The following is an 18,410-nucleotide window of genomic DNA, read 5'->3' on the forward strand; positions in this document are numbered from 1 at the left end:
TTCTCCTACCGAGAATGAAACACTGTGCACTGCCATGGGAGGGCTTGTCTATCCTACCCTGCACTGGCCAATGGAGGGCTTGATCTTCTACTGCACTGCCCAATGGAGGGCTGTCTCTTAGCCACTGCACTGGGCTGACCAATGGAGGGGCTGTCTTCTACCTGCACTGCCCAATGGAGGGCTGTCTCTTACCTGGCTGCGTCAATGTTGAGGGCTGTCTTCTACCTGCACTGCCCAATGGAGGGCTTGTCTCTAACGCTGGCACTGCCCGCAATGGAGGGCTGTCTCCTACCTGCAGCTCGTCCCAATGGAGGGCTTGTCTCCTACCTGCACTGACCAAATGGAGGGCTGTCTCCTACCTGCAACTGCCCAATGGAGGGCTGTCTCCTACTCAAGCTGCCCAACTGGACGGGCTGTCTTCTACCATGGACTCGCCCAATGGAGGGGCTGTCTCTACCTGCAGCTGCCCAATGGAGGGCCTGTCTCCCTAACCTGCACTGCCCGAAATGGCGGGCTGTCTCCTACCTGCACCCTGCCGCAATGGAGGGATGGTCTCTCTACCTGCACGCCCAGCGCTGTCTCACCTACGAATGGAGGGCTGTCCTTCTTACACCTGCACTGCCCAATGGAGGGCTGTCTCCTCTGCACTGTTGCCCCAATGGAGGGCATGTCTCCTACCATGCCACTGTGCCCAATGGAGGGCTGATCTACCTGCAGCTGCCCAATGGAGGGCTTGTCCACATCCCTGCACTGGCCCAATGGAGGGGCTGTCCTCTACCTTGCAACAACCCAATGGGAGGGCTGTCCTCTACCTCACTGACCCAAGAGGCTGCGTCACCAACTGATACGGAGCTCCAATGAGTGTCCAATGGCTGTCTTGACCACGTCCTTGTCGCACGAGTGTGGGATCCGCCCCTTTGCTGCAGGGAGAGCCTGCACATGCTCAGGACGGTTTGTGGAAAGATGCCCAATGAAAGAGCAGTCAATGCCACTAACAGAGAACCAATGGAGAATTGGTTCGGCAATGCAAACTAGACATAGATTTCTAGAACACTGAATGTAGCATCATCATTAAGTTTATATCACTCCTTATGAATGTTTTTACCTGAACACATCAACTTAAAACTAGGGCCTGGGCCTTTAGCCTTGTCAGGTGGTCAGAAAACTCAAGGCCCTACTTATGGTACATAAGTGTGTAGATGGTATTCATTCTCAGCATATTTAGGTCATTCATCATGCTTTTCCCTCTCAGGAGAGCTAGTAGACTGCCATTACATAAGGGAGAGGCTCTTTTTATATTATTGCGCCATCCTGTCCCATGCCAGTACTGTGTTATGTCCCAGGTTTAGTAATGGTATCACTGTTCAGTTTTCATACCTCGTTGTCTGGTGGTTGATTTCACACGCAGTCGATTGCTGTCAGCAGGAACTGCCATGAGTCTGCAAATCAAATCAAAGTGTTGTGTTGCCAAAACCTGTTCAACGTATATCAAGAGTAATGGTGCAGGTTTGAATATTGACTACATTGCAGTAAGGACTGCACAGAATCACAGATCTACACATCACCGATAGCAACCAACCCAAATATTATTCATTATGTGATCAGAATGATAGATTCTGCGCCTCGCCTTAACTGATCCTCTGAAAAGCATGGCTGTTTATTTCGCACTAACTGATCCCCTGGAAACATGCTGTTACTACCTGCACTGCCCAATGGAGGGCTGTCTCCTACCTGCACTGCCCAATGGAGGGCTGTCTCCTACCTGCACTGCCCAATGGAGGGCTGACTCCTACCTGCACTGCTCAATGGAGGGCTGTCTCCTACCTGCACTGCCCAATGGAGGGCTGTCTCTTACCTGCACTACCCAATGGAGGGCTGTCTCTTACCTGCACTGCCCAATGGAGGGCTGTCTTGAAGTCCTTGTCCACGAGTGTGGGATCCGCCCCTTTCTGCAGGAGAGCCTGCACATGCTCAGGACGGTTGTGGAAAGATGCCCAATGAAGAGCAGTCATGCCCTACAGAGAACCAATGAGAATTGGTCGCAATGCAAACTAGACATAGCTTTCTAGAACACTGAATGTAGCATCATCTTAGTTTATCACTCCTTATGAGTTTTACCTGAACACATCAACTTAAAACTAGGGCCTGGGCCTTTACCTTGTCAGGTGGTCAGAAAAACTCAAGGCCCTACTTATGGTACATAAGTGTGTAGATGGTAATTCATTCTCCATATTTAGGTCATTCATCATGCTTTCCCTCTCAGAGCTAGTAGACTGCCATTACATCAGGGAGAGGCTCTTTTTATATTATTCGCCATCCTGTCCCATGCCAGTACTGTGTATTCCCAGGTTACTATGGTATCACTGTTCAGTTTTCATACCTCGTTGTCTTGGTGGTTGATTTCACACGCAGTCGATTGCTGCAGCAGGACTGCCATGAGTCTGCAAATCAAATCAAAGTTTGTGTTGCCAAAACCTGTTCAACGTATATCAAGAGTAATGGTGCAGGTTTGATATTGACTACATTGCAGTCGGACTGCACAGAATCACAGATCTACACATCACCATAGCAACCAACCCAAATATTATTCATTATGTGATCAAGAATATAGATTCTGCGCCTCGCCTTCAAACTGATCCTCTGAAACATGCTGTTATTCCGCACTAACTGATCCCCTGAAACATGCTGTTATTCTGCACTAACTGATCCTCTGAAACATGCTGTTATTACCGCAACTAATGATCCCCTGAAACAGATGATGGTTAATTGTCTCCGCACTTAACCATGATCGCGCCAACTGAGAACAATTGCGTGTGTACCGTCTGGACGGCACTAACTGACGTCCCTGGAAACATAGCTGATTATATAGCCACGGCTCCAACCTTGACTGATTCCTCGAAACACCATGCGCACATTGTTATTCTGCAGCTACTCGATCGCACCTCGAAACAACGCTGGTTATTGGCCTGCACGGCGTACACTGATTGCCCCTGAACTGCCTGTCTTTTCTGACACAGACTGGCATCGTCTGAAAGCATGCTGTTTATTCTGCACTAACTGGCTCCACATGGGGGATTGCAACATGGTAACTAATAGGAGTGTCCAAATGCTACACAGACTTATATTTTGTGGTTCAGTCTCGGCTGTGGAGTTGAGGGTAAGTTACTAAGCTACAACTCTGCAATTCAACGAATTCAACGAGAAACCCTCCTTTTAGCCCCTCACTGTTATCACAAGTCCGGCAGCTAATAGCTTTGCAAGATGGCTTGGGAGAGAAAGGAAGCAGGAAGAGGCAAAGTGCCTCTGCTTGTTGTTTGTCGACCAGATGCCAGCACTGGCCTGCTGAATCCAAATCGACAGCCCTGTCTTCCCACATTCAGAGAGAGGGAGCGGAGATAAGGGAGGGGAGGGAGAGAGAGAGAGATGGAGAGAGGGGAGGGAGAGAGAGAGAGAAAGAGGGAGGGAGGGAGGGAGGGAGGGAGGGAGGAGGGAGGGAAGAAGAGGAGGGGGGGTGCGCGGGAGGGAGGGAGTGAGAGAGGGAGCGAGAGAAGAGAAAAGCGAGAGTGGGGGGAGGGAGTGAGAGAAAAGAGAAGAGAGAGCGAGGGGAGGAGAGAAAGAGAGAGGGGGAGGGAGGGAGGGAGAGAGAGAGAAAGAGGGAGGGAGGGAGGGGGAAAAGAAGGTGGGGGAGGGAGTGAGAGAGAGAGAGAGAAAACCGAGAAGTGGGGGGAGGGAGTGAGAGAGAATAGAGAGAGGAGTGAGAGAGGCGAGGGAAGAGAAGAAGAAGAGGAGAGAGAGGAGGGGAGGCGAGGGAGGGGAGAGAGAGAAGAGAGGGAGGAAGGGGAAAGAAGAGGAGTGGGACGGGATGGAGGGAGAGAAAGAGGAGAGAGGAGGGAGGAGGCGAGGGGAGGAGGAGGAGGGAGGGAGGGAGGGAGGGAGGGAGGGAGGAAGGGAAGAGGAGGGGAGGCAAGAGAGAGAGTGGGAGGGATGGAGGGAGAGAAAGAGAGAGAGAGGGAGGGAGGGAGAGAAAGAGAGAGAGGGAGAGAAACCACTGGAGCAGCTGCTGCTGCCTTAGCATATCAAGCAAAGGTCTGTGGTCGCTATGGGGACTACACACACATACACACGCCCTGGTAAACCAGGCTTTCCTGTTCCAGTAAATAAGCTACTTAACTTGCAGCAGTCACTGAGCCATTAGCCTTCTTTTATGTATACAACATGTTCAGTGTAACATGGAGACGGAGTGCTTATTGATACCGTCTGTGGGTAATTTTACAGAGGTGGGCTTTCTATTTCCTGAACTGGATGCTTGCTAACGCACTTGTTGTTCAGCATATATTATGCCATTATGCCTATGACTCATTTCTCCAATGGTTTCTTTTAACACCATTGTTTTCAATGCCTACAGATGTAGGATCTTAATTTGWTCTGAGATCTATTGTTGCTGAGAATTTTCCTGCAAAGTAGGAAATACAAACTTGTAGTGTATTTGAGTTTTTAATATGATTCTAAAGTTTGTAATTTCCACTTTAACATTTCTGACTTGATTTTCCCTAACGAAAAATGTACCTACCCCCACAAAAATRTCCATTAATTATAATCCACATAATAATTCACATTTCCTGTTGCTGCAGGATCATTTTCCTGCTGTAACAAACTGGATTAAATTAAGATCATATATCTGTACTCTATAGTCAGTATAATAGCTACACATTAAACATGTATTAAATGAATTATTTGCTAATGCTCTCACTTGAGGTCGATCTCAGCGGTCGCTGCGTGAAGAGGCAGGCGACCGTTTTTATCGGGGATGTTCTGCTTGGCTCCATTTCGCAGCAAACACACRCAGCCTTCGAGCCACCCCTTCAAAAGACAAAAAAAAAAAAAATGGAKGTTATCAAGTCACTTCTGTTTTTTTACGACAGAAACATATAATGTTGCTTTTTGAAAGTGCGACTCAAAGACAGTGCACAAAGGATTTCGTTTTAAAAAGAAAACAATTGTTTCTGACAATTTTGCAATGCACTCTGTAAAAGCTTCAACAACTTGGATGGCTGTTGTTCAGTACAGTTTAGACTCTAACCTCACAGGGAAATGAACCATACTCCTGACTATTAGGACGGCAAACATAGGGTCCCGCTTCCAATACCTTGAAAATAGATCCTTCCCTTTTAAGTAATCAATCACTGATGTGACTGGATTGCTTTCACTAGTCAACTGTGTCATGTTAGATTGTGTACGGAGGAAAAGAGGAAAGAAGAGAGGCCTTTTCAAAGCATTCAAACGGGGCCCCAATGTAAAGTCCTCTACCGATATGTCAGGTGCTGAACAGCCAGGCCGGAGATGAGATTGGAATGTCAGTATAATCAGTTTTGGACACAGAATTAAATAAAACACTTGCTATATCTATATAATAATAATAATAATAATAATAATTAAACATGTCACTTTACAATTATTGTAGAAACTTAACAAAAAATAGGGATCAAAACAAAACGAGTGAGCGAGCAGGTGTTGTGTTGTGTGTTGTGTGTTGTGTGTTGTGTGTTGTGTGTTGTGTGTTGTGTGTTGTGTTGTGTGTTGTGTTGTGTGTTGTGTGTTGTGTTGTGTTTTGTGTGTTGTGAGTTGTCTTGTGTGTTGTGTGTTGTCTTGTGTGTTGTGTGTTGTGTTGTACGGTACCAGATATGTCGCTAGGGAGAGCGAAGTCCTTCCACAGGCATCCTGGGTATTGATGGAGGTACCCATCTTCAGCAGGAGTTTCACCGTGTCCACCTGCCTCCCCGACACCGCATGCATCAAAGGGGTGGAGCCTACAGCCGGAGAACATGGGATGGATGGCACATTAAAAATATAGGTGCAGTCTTAAAACTAACTTCCTCTCCTTGACTCCTGTCCTTTATCAGTAGTGATGTGGACTGCATCCCAATTCTCCACCCTTCTCCAAAAGTGTACACTGGCACATTTTCTCTCATGGATTTAATAATGGTGGAAAGTCTGAACTCACTTCAGGCAATACCTGATGGTGTAATTACTTACACCAATCATATGCTTTAAAAAAAAATGTCTGATCAGTGGCATCTGTCAATGAAGGATGGGACACAATGGAAAGAGGCCAGATTACTAGAGCTACTGAAACCAGGATCCCAGAACAAGGCTCTATAGCCATGCTGTACTGTACATCAAGAAGACAGTTCTGATTCTGATGACTAAGAGATATCTGTTTCATTTGAAGCAATGTCTCCTTCTTTAGTTAATAAGATCAGCTGTCAATATCCTACTGCATGACAGATGATCAGTGGGCCCGTTGGGAGCTTGTCACTAGTACACTTTGACATACTTTAGCCAAGTGAACTAATACAACTAATATACAGTAACATATATATAAAGGCTTCATAAGCACTACATACAGGCTTCATAAGCACTACATACAGGCTTCATAAGTACTACAGTACATACAGGCTTCATAAGCACTTCATACAACTTTTTCCAAATGGAGGTTGGAGGATTCACGGATATCCTGCTTATTCCACCTTGATTCCAGGAATCTTCCAACCATGATTTCTGGARAAGCAGGGATTTTGGKAAAGTTACCCGAGTTTTCCAACCCTAGCAGTTCATACCTTCACCATCACAGTACTCCAAAATGGAGGGATCCTCCCGTATGGTTGCTGTTAATGTGTTGACGTCCCCATTGGCGGCTGCTTGGTAAACAACGTTAAGTTCCACTTCTTCAGCAGAATCTATAGGAGCCAGGGATACAAATACAGTGTGGCTATACATATATCAATTTGGTTATACAGTACATATATCAATGTGGTTATAYATATCAATGTGGTTATACAGTACATATATAAATGTTGTTATACAGTAAATATGTCAATGTGGTTATATATATCAATGTGGTTATACAGTACATATATCAATTACAAACTAGTACAATTTTTCCGGTGTATCGAGCTCTCTCAATCAGTACATATTATAATAGGCTTGGATTATAGCTTACTACATTTTTGCCCATGAGTTTACTATCATGCTAAATTGTCCAATATAGTATACCACAATCTATCGGACGAATGTGATATATTTGAGGCTTAATTGATAATCACTAACCGTAAACTTCTACATATACAATAACCCATTTGATATGACTAACAAATGATACCCCGGCACAATTTGAAGTGGTCACGAGATATCAAAATCGTACCACCAAGTACATTAGTAGTATTGTGGTTATACCCTGTATATAGCCTCGTCTATTGAATTTATTATATGATTTGAAATTATAATTCTTGCAGTTGTTTTTAAAAACTTTTTTATATTTTTCTTCTCTAGTTTTTATTTGGTAAATAATATTTTCTTAACTACTTCTTGAACTGTACTGTTGGTTAATGGATTGTAAAGATAAGTCATGTTATACGGTGGTTGTATTATCATCTTTGGAAGACGCATGTGTGACAAATAAAGTTTGACTTTGATCCTTTGATTGGTGATTTTTGCACCCATTTCTATGTAAGAACTTGTCTGTAATCTATTTTATGTGCTCCCTGACTAGTATGTCTATTCTTTAAAGAAACTAAATATTTTTTTCTGCGCTGCATTCTCTATGACAAAAAACATCCTGGATAAGTAAGATATGTAAAGCGAGGACATTGTGGAGCTTATAACTCAGTTTATGCATTTAATAAAATTGCTGTGCTTTATCTAAAGTTCTATCCTACCTTGCACGCAGGTATGCCATCTAAACATAGTTAAGAACAAGCTGCTACTAATAATTTCGCATTTGAATGAGCACTGAAAAGAATGGCTTCAATTAGGTTAAGCTATTATTGAGGTTGAGGGAGATTTAACTGGAAACCTATTCTTTGGTAGCGGAGGAGAAGCCAACTTCATAAATGCTCAGGTGGTGGGCTGGCTAGTAGTATTACATTATTTCAGAGTATAACAAACATTACAAGGAGAGAGATGAAAGAACTTTAATTTAATATTATATACAGTTATATGTTTATTATATTATTCTTACAGGACAATCTGAGTGGTGCATGTGCCCCTTGCTAGGTATGACACCCTCTCTAATGTGGGTCACAGTAGAGCAACCTGGCTTTTTATTAACGTTGTATAGATGACTGGTTATTAGGTAATTGTCTTGAACTATTCTCTTTTAGAATGATGATATAAAATTAGGGGCAATCGTTTTACATAAGTATGACTTTGTTTTGGGTGCTGTATACATGACCTCATGACATATAGTTATTGGTGTAATTAGTATGAGTTTATTTCCTAATTCGAAATGGTTTTGGTGGTTGCTAATCTAACAAATTCTTATTTCTAATTCCCTTCTAATTTCACCTCATATGGGTTTGTACTGTGTTTTGTGTCTCTTCTCCTCACTCAGAGAATTCAAGAATGCCCTGGAGTATTATTGGCACCGGCTATCAGAGAGTTGATATTCACCTAAAACCAATCATCCGCCTTTCCATCCCACCCTGCCTCACAGATTTGCACTTGAAAGAATGCGCTGGTAGTTTAGTGGATTCACGTCTCCATCTTGGAACCTTTACCCCAGCACCTTAAGCGTTTTATGTCCTACAACTTACTTACCTTAGCCAATGATCAAGCCCCACTTGCAGAACTTGCGATATACTGAAAGGCCCTCCGGGTGGCACTTTCTTTTTCAAACCTCTGCCTGCTGGGATAAATGACGTGGAAAAGGGCTGGAGAGAGATAGGGCATCCGCGGATAAGTACGGGTTAAAGACAACGTTCTCATCACACAGGTAAATGTCCACAAGTCATACAGGTGACCTTAGAATAACAGGTGAACCGTTTTTATTTTGGGACATCGAGGTTAAGGAAATACATTTTGTGAAGGTTGTTCTTTTTTTTTCTTAAATCATTTTCAAGAAGACTATGTTGCATCAGCTCTAATTTTACAGTTGGTGGATCTATGATGTTTCCACAGTTTGTAATATGAAACTTGAACTGCCACCCGATCCCTAAAAACGCTGTTGCTTTTCCCCCTTTCCTCCTACATATTGGGACAGAATTGTCCTGGTTTAATAGTGGCTTTTTCTTATGTGGCGCAGAGTGGATTATGACCGAAAAGACGCTCGTGTAGGGAGAAGCGCAATGCAAGAAAGTCCAAAGCAGAAGGGAAGGCATCATACCTTCTTGCAACCGCATTACATGGTCGCTGCGAGGATCCGGACGCCAGGAGCCCCCCTCTGGGCCCCCCTCCTACCTCCCACACGCGATCGCGGAGGGCCCGGCTGGGGCGGCAAGGACGGAGGGCGGAAAACTTTGGCGTGCGCTGCATCTGGCAAGAGGAACACTAAACGGCAAACGGGGCGGCGCCGCGCGGGAAGGGGTGGGCTGCCAAACTGTCGACCTGGGCTTTTGAGGATGGGGACCTGAAAAGGGAGGAAGGTGGGGGTGGTAGTGGGGTGGTGGGAAGTGGGGGGATGACGGGGTTCCCAATGGAGGAAGGTGGAGGCTGTACGGTGGTCGTGGGACTGCTTGGCTGCGGGTGATAGTCACTCAAAGTGTTCCAGTCCAAAAAGTTCCAGTCTCAAATCAAACTGGAGCGTCCTGTACCAGCGCTACTTTTTCAGACTCAACCAGAGATCCCTCACCATGCTGATGGGGGTGGCTGGTGATTGTGTGCGGCGTATGCTTACCTTCAAGCGGGATATTGTCGTCATACACTTTTATGTTATTAAGTTGGTTAAAGCAACCCCGCGGACGATGGAATACTCCTACGGCCCTCTCTGTGGCCCATAGGCCATATGTTCATAAAGGTCTCTCAATGCGCTTAATGTGTTGTAACCGGATACAAAGGATCTTCGCACGCAGGACTACATGTGGGAGGTGGGTGAAGCTACCTTGGTCATCGGTGGTGCGCTGTTAACGCTGGTGCAGGTGTTTCGGATAAATGTGGCTTGATAAGGTGGCGCCGTCGCAGCGCATCCTGGAGGGCATCCTGGTGTCTGTCTCTTCATCCTACATCAATCTACAAAACGCTTTCTGCCTGTCGGATGAAGAGCAAATGCCGTGCTGAGGGGTGCGAGAGGTGTGACTCTCCACCATTCAAATTAGACTGGTCACCACCATGGTCCAGTTCACAATTCAACAAAGAGAACGATGTATCCCCTTTCCTGGAAACAGTGTAGGACAAACTTCAGCCTGGCTTTGGTCTTATCTCATATAAGATAATATGATCAATAGCGTTATAATTATGTGTAGGTGCTCATAGTTGTACACAACTGAAGGGACCTCTTAAATTGTTGTCAGGGCGACGTCTTTGGCATGACAAATGAACAAACACAGACACGACTATCTAAATCATTTTGTGACCTTTCACATATTCCTTTGGTATGTCCGGGCTAATGGTTACATTAACTGAGTTTTCCCTGCTTTGGCTTGAGTGTTAGACCTACATGTCCACTCAGCGGTTGTTACGAGACATTTGGGTGATGACCATATAGGCAGTAGCTTCTGCCCACTTTTTTTTGGGTTGGATGTGCTTCTTGGCCTGCAGTGTGTTGTTATTCCATTTGTTTAAAATGTTTCTATGCTGCAGTGAGTGTGTCTTTGCAAGTCTGAGAACTTTGTGGTATCTGGGCTTGCTCTTGGACCTTCCAAGTACAATATTATTGTTTGTATCAGTTTTGCAGCCACCTATGGGTGGTTGCAAAGTCTGTACAAGACATTTGTTTTCAGGGGTATGATTTTGTGGATGGTTGGCAGCATATGGGCATGTCCCTAGGGAGAAAGTCTATTTCACAACCCCTTTGCACTAAAGTCTTCAACATTTTTGATGCCTTAAAATTCAACTCACCCAAGAAATATTAATTTTGAGGGAGAGTTCCTACCCGATTCTAACACAACCATACTCACAATTTTCAAAGTAAAAGATACCTAATATTCAGAGAAGAATGTTCTAGGGAATTAATAAAAATACTAGTAAAAAGGAACTTTAAGGTTAGTATTTGAATTGTGTGTCTGTCTTCCACAACTACACCCGAGTTAGATATTACTTAGGTGGATAGCACCTTTGGGAAACCATTATAAAAAAGGTAGCTGTGATATCATTTTGAATAAATAGGATTTAACTCAAGCCTTGCGATGCAATATCTCTCTTCGAGTAGCAACATAATAATCCATTAGGTATTTTGTCAAAAATTAGCTCAAAGCTCAAGTACATTTTGGTTGGTAATGCAGTTGCTGTACAACGGAATTTATTCAAAGCCTTGTCCCACTGATTTTCATAGCAAGATTTAAGTCATAAGACCTATGAGAGTGGATCCATTCAGCAACACTTCAACACCTCTTTGGAAAGTCATTCCTTGGTGTAATTTTGTACTTTACCAATTGGTTGTTCATTGTACCACCTCGTAAAATAAAACTCTATCCCCGGGTTACGAAAGCTTTCAGAAAGTTTATCTGAGGAGGTTTATCCTTCCTTTTTACATAGTCTTTTTGCTCCTGCTGTTTTGACATATGGCATACAAATATACCAAAGAAATGGCTGCTTACTACAATACTTGGTAAAGATGTTATTTGAAAAATTTCAGTTTCACTTTGGAGTAGGTTATGTAGATCAAAGAAGAAGAAGATTTAATTTTAATTTTTTTTAAAAGATTCTATTTTAATTCAGAAAAATGTAAAAGACGTTGTGGTCACTGGATTGGAACATGTTTGTCACTCTGTGTTTGTCACTAATATTTCTGAATGTTTTTGTAATAGTGTGTTTTGTCCAAGTTTGTGTTGAGGGGGCAGTTGGTGTGTGTGGTGTGGGTGCAGGTGTAGTGTTGTGTAGGGAGTGTGTTATCTGTGTAAGTTTGTGTAATGTACGTGTGTGTGTATGTGTGTAGTGGCTACTGTTAGGTTGTTTGTGCGTCATGCCAAGGACCAGGGGCTTAGCTGAAGGTCAGTGGCTAAATAACGTCGCCATCGACCGGCCGGCAATGTGTGTGTATTTGGTGTCTGCGTGAGTCGCTTTTGGTGTGTGTACATGCGGTTGATGTATGTGTTTTGCCAACAAGTGCTTTACATGATAATACTCTCAGTGTTATGTGTCCACATGCTTCCATGGCGCGTGCAAGGTGTGTGTGAGTGTTGCGAAAGAGAATACCATGGCCCATGATAATATAAAACAGTATCAGCTCAGGTTCTGTGCTCAGCCACACAAGGACACTTGTTAGCTATTTTTCCAAAGGTGGGGGGTTCTAGTATGGGGCTGAGGCTAGGTGCATTCTGTAACTACTGGTAAACCTTGTGTAACAGTTTATGACCATTTGGGAGGAAATATGGGATAGGAATATGGGCGACACAGGAAAATACAAAGGCGACACAGGAGAATGGTTTGGCTTCTTAGGAACATGTAGTCTGTTATATGTTGATTGTACAGGGAACAGGAATTTGATTAACCTGAGCCTCACTGAGAGAGTGCTCAGTCGGGTCTAAGTTTTCACATTACACAGAGAGGCGAATGACTTCATGTCAGAAACAGGCAACCTGAGTGTAACAAAACATGCTCCTTCCTAGACACAGACTGACCAGGTGAAATTATGATCCCTTATTTGATGTAATTGTTAATAATCATTTACAATCAGTGTAGATGAAGGTAAGATTGTATGGGCTAAGAGGGTTAATGGGCAAGACAAAGATTTAAAAGCTTGAATAGGTGGGTATGGTATGGTAAGGATGCTAGGCAAATCGTTTTGTTGTCAGAATTGCAACAAAACAGAACTAGCTAGGATCTCTATCACTACACAAAAGGTAATTATACAAGTTTCCCCAGTCGTGTATCAGAAAGGCTACCACGTAAAACAACCATACAGGACATAACGAACTCTAGCCAACTTGACAATGTGGGAAGCAGTTTTGGAGTTGTCAAATGCCAGTCATCCCATAGTAGAGAACACTATTAGAACGACTTAAGTATAGACACAAGTCCATGCCCACGAAGAGAATTGGAGGGGGGAGGAGACAACTAAAATAAATTAGGAAGGTCGATTCTTTAATGTTTTGTACAGGGGTGATTCAAAGTTGTATACAGGAATTATAATACAACTCATATAATAAAATTATCTCTTAAACATACACATATATTCTAGCTAAAAACAGAGTTGTTACCAAACCGGACGTTACTTAGGAAGAGGAAAAGGGAACCCCATTAATTGTCATGGTGAAAGAGAGATAAGAGATCAGTATTACACGTGGTTGTTTTCAAATTCATTATATGAGACAAGAACTATATTTCTGGGATGGCTGAATCTACTCATGACTAGACTACGATGTCTAATTATGGTCTCTAGACTAGTGTTCTATTATATAATGGAATACAAGCATATGCTTGATGTATATTCATCAAGCCAACTGAGGAAAAAGATCAACTGCTGAAGAAAATATAGGATAGCCTACAACATCTGTGTAACAACTCTAGTGGTGGGCGATTATGGTGAGTACTGGGCATGTGCATAATGTAAGAGGTGTTCTCAATGACCCCACCACATCATTTTCGACATTCTACAATTCGCAACACTAGGTTTGGTTTTCCTGTGCTTGATGGTTAAAAATTGAATGAGCAGAGCTGACGATGTGATGATCCCTCCCTGTGATCATCCTGTGGTCGTAACAGGGCTGTACAGTAATAAGTGCCATCATCACTGGTATCTTTTAACTGATTGTGTTTGTTGCCCAAAGTAATTTCCCTTTCTCCGATAACTTCATTAAACCTCCCTGGGTTTCTGTTGGCATCGTTGAGGGCTCGGGACATTGATAATATAAGAAACGAACACTACAGTGTAATGACATTGTGGTGTAATTAGGAAATGCAGGGTACCTGTTGTCATAGCCTGCTTAGCCTTAAATTATATTGCAATAATGTTATCGTGGGTTAATATACCGATGGCTCCTCTCAAACCCCACTGTCACTGAATCCAAACCAAATCCTACTGCTGAACCAGGTATAAAGACATGTTCTTATACCCTGGGCTGATTAACAAATTTAGAACCATTGAGGATGTGTTTGGGCTTTTAATCTGTCATGGTCTGTGTGGAAATAAGAAACCGTCTTCTTCACTCACAATAGACGCTGGTAGCTTTTTAATGTGTGTGTGTGATGTATGTAGACATTGTGTGTGTGTGTGCGCATGATGAGTGTGTGTGTGTTATCTTGTGGGTTGAGGGGACTGTACATCATAATATGTTTCCATTTATCAATAATGGAAAGGCTGTGTTACCTCTGAAAGGTCCTTGGTGGGTTAGATGCTAGTGTGTGCGCGCACTGTGTATACACTGTATGTGTGGTTTGCATGATGCATGTGCTGAAATTGCATTCCATGCAAACTCTTAAAAAAGTCTTTAAAATCAGCAACTGTAGTTGTTGGGATAATTTTATGCTAAAGCTTATAGGAGAAAAAAATCCTAAGGCCCAAATAGCTTGGTCCAAACTATTGCATAATTCGACTATGGAGCTGTCAGGGCAATTCTCCAAAGTGAGGTGTTATATCACGTTACTGCTTAAAAAGGATATAGCCAAACTTACTCGACTATTGCTCGGTTAACAAAAGACAGACTATGACAGTAGATTACTCTGCCTCACATATATCAAATGTGGTTACATAACGAAATGACGTAGGGCTTCTCAGATGCACGTCATTAGTAAATAATCATATATCTAGTCTTTGTTTGTATTCTCTTTAGCACGAAAACAAGGGACTGCAGATTTCTAACCTATACAGATCAGACATACTACGCTGGTTACACATGTTATAAACTCATACATGCACGTGTTTACATCAGGGTAAATGTGCTCGGTAGGGAGAGACTATGCCCAGATAAGTACCTATTAGCTGACATCATAGCTGGCTAACCTCAAGGCATTAATTGTCCCAGAAATGAATCCTCAGCGTTTAGAAACCAAATATTTCCTTAATAGGAATAAACCAATCATATCAATACTATGCCACTTGATAGAACATTAGTAATGGGGTGTATTGGTGTGTGTTGTAAGTGTTTTATGCCATAATTAACGGACAAGTTTTTTCATGTATATGGTATTTTTGATGTCATAGCCAGCGAAACAATCTAGACCTAAACTTCTTCCATAACTCTCAATCAGTTTTTTATTGTAAACAAAAACCAAATTAAACATTTTTGGAAAAAAGCCTCACGTCAATTGAGAAAATGCTCTCTTCTCTTCCCTCGCTCTCTCTTGTGTAATCATCAATGTCTTTCTGCTTTCCACCAGCTGGAATTCAATTAACCACACGTACACACACGAACACACACACCACACACACACAACACCACACACACACACGCCTCTCACTACACAACACACCACACACTATCTCACACACACACACACACACACACACACACACACACACACACACACACACACACACACACACTCCCACGACATCAAAAGTCTGCTGAGGAGTGGTGTGAGATATTTCAATAACACGAAACCACAATTATACATTTCACATATATATACACCCATAAATACATCAATCACACCTGGTTTCTTGTTGGCTCAGAGGCTCTTCATTAAAGGGTTTGTATGAGAAATGCTGTACTTGTTCTTCATTTAGGAACGTGAAGGTCACCTCACACAAAAAAATATGATTCCTTCTTCTGTGTGTGGTGTGGAGTGTCTGTGTTATAATATATGATGTTATGTGTGTGTACAATCGTCACCAGAAAATTGTCATAATAAATATGTGTAATTCCGATCTAAACATTGGAAGGTGGCATGGATTTCCTCAGTGTCCGGAGCCACCACAGACAAATGAAACGTGGACAAGAACGACACAGAAGACACCACTAAAATGGAACTGTAAAATGAACTAAGGAAATTTATTGATATATCCCTTATAGTGGTAACAGCTTATTTGATTGGTCTTGCGTATTATTAGGCATTTTGCTAAGAGTGTGTTGCTATCTCAACATGGAACAGTACTTCATCAGAGTCTGCATCATAGCCAATAGGCCACTCGGAAACTATTCCACTATCTGTATAACACATAACTAATACACTCACATGCTCATAATGTGTTGGTGTACCATGTTGCATACACACCTACACGCACTCTTCCCTCCATGCAAACACACACATGCGCACGCTAAGCAAGACAGGCCGGCAACGTACCCACACACTCATATAGCAACACAACACACAACACACAACCACAACACACACACTAAACACACAAACATCAACACACATACACACAACACCACACACCAACAACACACACACACACACACACACACACACACACACAACACACAAGCACACCACACATCACACAACAAAAGAAACACACACACAGCACACAGTAGAGAACCAGGACAGTACCTTATACACGAGAAAACAATACACAATAAAACATAATATAAGTCACACACAAAGCGTTGGTCTCTTTTTCTGTGACACTTTTAGTGGCGGGAAATTTCCAGGTACCGATCACGATAACGAATATTATCTATGAATATCTTAGTGATGCAAAAAGATGTGTATTGTGATCTCATGATATCTCCACGATTCTATAATGTATAGGCGAGTTTCGAATTATAACTGTGGTTTTATTGCGATTCAAATGTTCTGACACCATATTACACCATAATGTCTGACTGTAGAGTGACGAGAGAGAAGCATAAAGAGGAGATTGTTTTGATCAGCCGTGGAAATTAAAAAGTGCTGGAAAAAATAGGCTAATCCAGATTTGTAAAAAGAAGATGGAAGACAGCATGAGGAAAAATACTGTGAGTTTTTGGTGCACAGAGTAACGCACAGCAGGCCGGACAAACATAAATACTGAGACGAAATTAAATTGTCAATACGAATAACAATAATATTCGGTCATAATTATACCGATATGTAACTGCATAGATTTTATCTTTCACTAGCTAGCTTATGCACGACACACACAACACACACACCACACCCACACACACACCACACATCACGATCTACACACACAACACAACACACATTCATCACACACACACACGACCAAACTCCCACACACACACAACTTAGTTCATTTTATTTTCGTGCGTAACTCAAATGACACACAACCTAATGGCAATTAGTGGTAGATCTTTGAATACCCTTTGATCACCACAACCACCACAAGAGTTCCTGAAAAGCCCAATTAGACGGACAGACGACGGAACAAGACAGAAAACATTGAGCCATGCTGTGGGACCTGAAGTAGGGGAATAGTCCAATATGTTTCAATGAATCGCCTGTCTTTGTCTCCTATCACTTCATAGCATCGTTCCTCTCTCAAAATCGACCACGAGCGTCACTCTTAAAACGTAGAGAGGAGGAATAGAGTAGAGCATAGGCAGACAACAAGGCCATTAGTAATTACATATTTGATTCCCTCCTGATCAGGAGTTACCCGACAGCATGGCTAGGAAATTTTACGATGGGGGTTGATCTTGTCCGATACTCGTCTGCCGTCTAAATGGGTCTTTCAGAGACTCCTGTGGTGGTTGGGGATTCACAGGACGGATCTCAAGATCTTTTCCACAAACGCATTAGGGTTGGGTGTCATTGAAGTACCACGAAAAAAATGGCGCAAGTTTGTGTTGTGTGTGTTGGGTGTTTGTTGGTGTGTGTGGTGGTTTTGTTTGATTTGTTAAGTGTGTAGTAAGGTTGATCAGATGATAAGTTGTACGATGTGTTAAAATAAAGAGATTGTGTGTAGTGTGTGTGTGTGACCTGTGTAGCGATGTGTGTGTAGTGTGTGTGCATAAAGCGACTAAGTGGAAATCTTAAATGCGTATAACAAACAGTGTCAGGCTTATACAATTTGTAATTTTTTGACGGTATATAATTGTATCGTATTGAAAAAATAAAAAATAATAGAGTCACGGCAGTAGATTTATGTGAATGTTTGCCGCTAATAATCAGCTGTCTTAATTAGTATCTGTAATCCGTCCTAGAAATTTGCTGGACTAGCACCATAAAACTATAATTTCCATAAGTATTATTTAATTTTATATGTATTTACTTCACTATCCATAATGCTTAAATGGTACATCTAACGCATAAAAATCAAACATATTTCAATAAGTTACATATTTACTAATTATTAAATTAGAAAGACTTTCCTATTTTTTATTTCTCAGCCACCTTTTATTTCCCCCATCGGCTGATCAAACAACTTCCCTTGCATGCTCTCTCCGTGTTCACTATCTTACAGCTAGAACATTATGGTGGTAATAATAAAAGAAGTTTTTGTTATGCTCAGAATACATTATTGATTTATCCACTATTATATTTAGATCATATTATAATAACTATAAACATAAAAGTATCATATAGAATTCGCCAAAATAGACATATAGAAAGTGCGTGAGATAATCATGAGATTTATCACAATACATTAA

The 18,410-nt window shown here is 42.3% G+C and overlaps 1 protein-coding gene across 1 annotated transcript in view; it reads right to left on the minus strand.

Annotated features, from left to right (window-relative positions):
* Positions 1–18,410, minus strand: part of ankrd55 (ankyrin repeat domain 55) — a 57,220-nt gene that overhangs the window by 27,151 nt on the left and 11,659 nt on the right. Inside the window, 5 exon segments of the mRNA XM_070442897.1 lie at positions 1,887–2,015; positions 2,381–2,441; positions 4,751–4,860; positions 5,677–5,807; positions 6,618–6,737. Coding sequence (XP_070298998.1) covers positions 1,887–2,015; positions 2,381–2,441; positions 4,751–4,860; positions 5,677–5,807; positions 6,618–6,737 — 551 coding nt within the window.

Source organism: Salvelinus sp. IW2-2015, linkage group LG4q.1:29 (assembly GCF_002910315.2).
Source record: "Salvelinus sp. IW2-2015 linkage group LG4q.1:29, ASM291031v2, whole genome shotgun sequence".
In the NCBI taxonomy this organism is placed as follows: Eukaryota; Metazoa; Chordata; class Actinopteri; order Salmoniformes; family Salmonidae; genus Salvelinus; species Salvelinus sp. IW2-2015.